The following is a 2978-nucleotide window of genomic DNA, read 5'->3' as shown; positions in this document are numbered from 1 at the left end:
TGTTAGAAATTAAAGAACATAGTGAAGAACAAGAGAGAGAGAGAGAGAGAGAGAGTAAAGAAAGATAATCTTATTCACTTGATTGATTTGCTTATGAGAACATCTCATATATATAGTGGTTACAAGTATGGTAAATGGTAGATGAGATATGATAAACTAATAACCCATTGTTTTGAGACCTTAACCCACCATGCATGCTTGTCCCTTGTAGTGGCATCTCCATTGTCTTGAGACCTTAACCAACCATGCATGTTTGTCCCTTGTAGTGGTATCTCCATTGTCTTGAGACCTTAACCCACCATCTTGTTTCTTATTGCTTCATTTTTACACACAAGATTCGCTCTCTCCTCCGCAAAGACTCACTCTTCATCTGCTTCGTCGGGAAAACGGGTGCGCAATTCACTCTCCGAAGAGCCGAGAATAACAACCCGACGACAGAGAAGAATCGCTTCGTCTCCATCGACCTCGCGTTTCCTTCTCAGACCGAGCAAGAACCCTGCGTCGTCGCCATAGGCCCGGAGATATTCTTTATCTGTGGATCGTTCTATCCTTCGTCAGCCATGTGGATTCTTGATTCAAGAACCGGGACGTTTCGCCAAGGACCTAGCTCGAGAGCTGATAGGGTATGCAGAAGCGTGGGTGTAGTCGGAAGCAAGGTGTACGTGATCGGGATCTATAGAGACGCCGACGAGATGCACGTGGAGTCATTTGACGTGAAGACGCTGACATCGGAACTAGCGCCGGTTCCTGAGGATCAAGGCTGGTGGTGGAGTTCGGCCCCAACTGTGTCGTGGAACAGGAAAGTTTGTGCGTTACGTGTTTCTGGCAATGCTAGGTGCTACGATCCTATTGACGGGTCTTGTGAGAGTTTAGGTTTGGCTACTAAGGATAAATGGTTGTGGAGAACGGGTGCTTGTGTGATGAACAATGTGCTCTACGTTTATTACGCTAGGTTTGGGTTGATGTGGTATGACTACGAGATGAGGCTACGGAGAGTGGTTAGTGGTTTGAGTCATCTCAAAAAGGTTCGGTCTGTTGCGATGGCGGAGTATTACGGAAAGTTGGCCTTCTTGTGGGAAGATGAGGAGGTTGGTGTGAGTGGTGAAATGAAAGAGGTTTGGTGTAGAATGATTGCTTTGGAGAGGAAAGAAGAAGGAGTTGATGGGATGGCTGAAGCGTCTCAACTTCTGGGGAGTGTCCTTCGTGGCTATAGGTTTCATCATTGTCTCTCTGTTTCAGATTAAAAAGAATAAAGTATCCCTCGTGGCTTATAGATAGAATGTCCTTATGAACTACTTTGTCATAGTTTCAGCCTTGTAAACTATGCACATGTGCTTTTGTCACCCTTGACATTCCTACTTCTATGTTTTAAGTAGTCTGATTGTCATATACATGGACTTGTCCTCTATATTTTCAGCAGTAGTTCATATTCGATTCTTGAGCTCTTGCTTACTACCGCTAGACTGTGCCCCGGAAAAAAACACATACATGTGACTAGAATAGCAAACTAATAAAGTGTAATTAAGTACTTATGAAATTTAAGAAAATACAAATTTTATGAAATTTTATCTTGAGTAACATTAACTAAAAAATGTTCATCCAACAAAAAAAAATACAAGATTTTGTAATTGGTTACAAATTTCAAATGACAATAAATTTTATCTTGAATAGTGAAAATATTATTTATGAAACAAAATCAAAATAATTAAACACTGTTCAAAGTGATACGCAGAGTAATAAGTTTGACTAGAATAACAATGTTGAATAATAAAATAACCTAATCACATTTTAAATTAACGTGTGATCTAGCCATTAAAATAGTTGAGTAATAGAATAACTCACCTCAAGTGAATCACATTTGTTCGAGTTTGCTAGATGTCAATCCAAGTCTCAGCTTCAGAAGTTTAGACAAATAAAATCTAATATAAAAAGGGTGTCCAACTCTGATTAACATGAAAGATGAAACCTTTTTGAAAAAGAGTCCAAAAACCAAAAACTACACAAACCTGTGATTCTTCAACCTTCCAGCGAAATTGGAATCCATCTTGTACCGCCGTTTTTACCAACAGAACATGCCGTGAAGATGTTTAGGTAGTTTGAAGATGTCAGGGTTGTTCCATGGACCTTTGTCTGAATGCATACATTCACATTTGTCTGCACAACTGCAGTTACCAGCCAAGAACTCACTAATTTAATTCACTGAAGAGAAAAACATTAACAAAGATGATTAAATAGAAGAAGCTTGAATACATCCGATTACATGCTTTGGTTCATTTACTGATGCGGTTCAATCTGCGCAAGACGTTCCTGCTTCTCACAACCAAGGCATACGCAAGACTTATCCGTGCTATTGTTTTAGATTTAACTAAAATCACCTTGTATTTTTTTCTATTTCAGATCAAGAAGAATACCTATGTTTTATTTGATTATAGAGATTGTTTTTTATCCCTTGTCTTCCAGAAAGTATTATGGCTGGTCGTTGTAGAGGAGCTCCTACAACTCATCAGTGGTTCAACCAATCTCAAGCTAACACCAAAAGATACCTTATGTGAAAGAGAATGATCATGCACTCTTAAACTAGTTTTTAGGAGTGAGTTATACACATTACTATTACATATATTTGACATGCTTCATTAAGAGTTATGACTTATGAACAATTGCTCTTTTAATACTCTCCTTGTTTGTTGATTGCTTCCTGCTCATCGGTCTACCATATAAACATGTCAATTAGGGCCGAAGCCCGTAGCCCGAGCCCGCCCAGCCCTAAAAATTACCGGGCTTGGGCTTCGCTTTATAAGCCCAAAAAAAATTGGGCCTTTCGGGCTAAGCCCATTTGGGCTTTGGATATTTTGGGCTTAAGCCCATTTGGGCTAGGGCCGGTCCGAAAACCCGAAATTTATATTTTAGCGTAAATATTATCCTTTTTTCTTGTAATTGAAACTATTATTAGTATTGATATATTATTTTAATATTTTTAT

The 2978-nt window shown here is 39.1% G+C and overlaps 1 protein-coding gene across 1 annotated transcript in view; it reads left to right on the top strand.

The window, feature by feature from the left end:
- Positions 1–1367, top strand: part of LOC106310875 (F-box/kelch-repeat protein At2g44700-like) — a 3792-nt gene extending 2425 nt beyond the window's left edge. The window contains exon 2 of the mRNA XM_013748112.1: positions 336–1367. Within this exon, the coding sequence (XP_013603566.1) occupies positions 336–1244 (909 nt within the window). The 3' untranslated portion in view covers positions 1245–1367. The remainder of the gene's footprint in view (positions 1–335) is intronic.
- The last annotated feature ends 1611 nt before the right edge of the window (positions 1368–2978 follow it).

Source organism: Brassica oleracea, chromosome C8 (assembly GCF_000695525.1).
Source record: "Brassica oleracea var. oleracea cultivar TO1000 chromosome C8, BOL, whole genome shotgun sequence".
In the NCBI taxonomy this organism is placed as follows: Eukaryota; Viridiplantae; Streptophyta; class Magnoliopsida; order Brassicales; family Brassicaceae; genus Brassica; species Brassica oleracea.
This window is presented reverse-complemented; position numbering and strand designations above follow the sequence as displayed.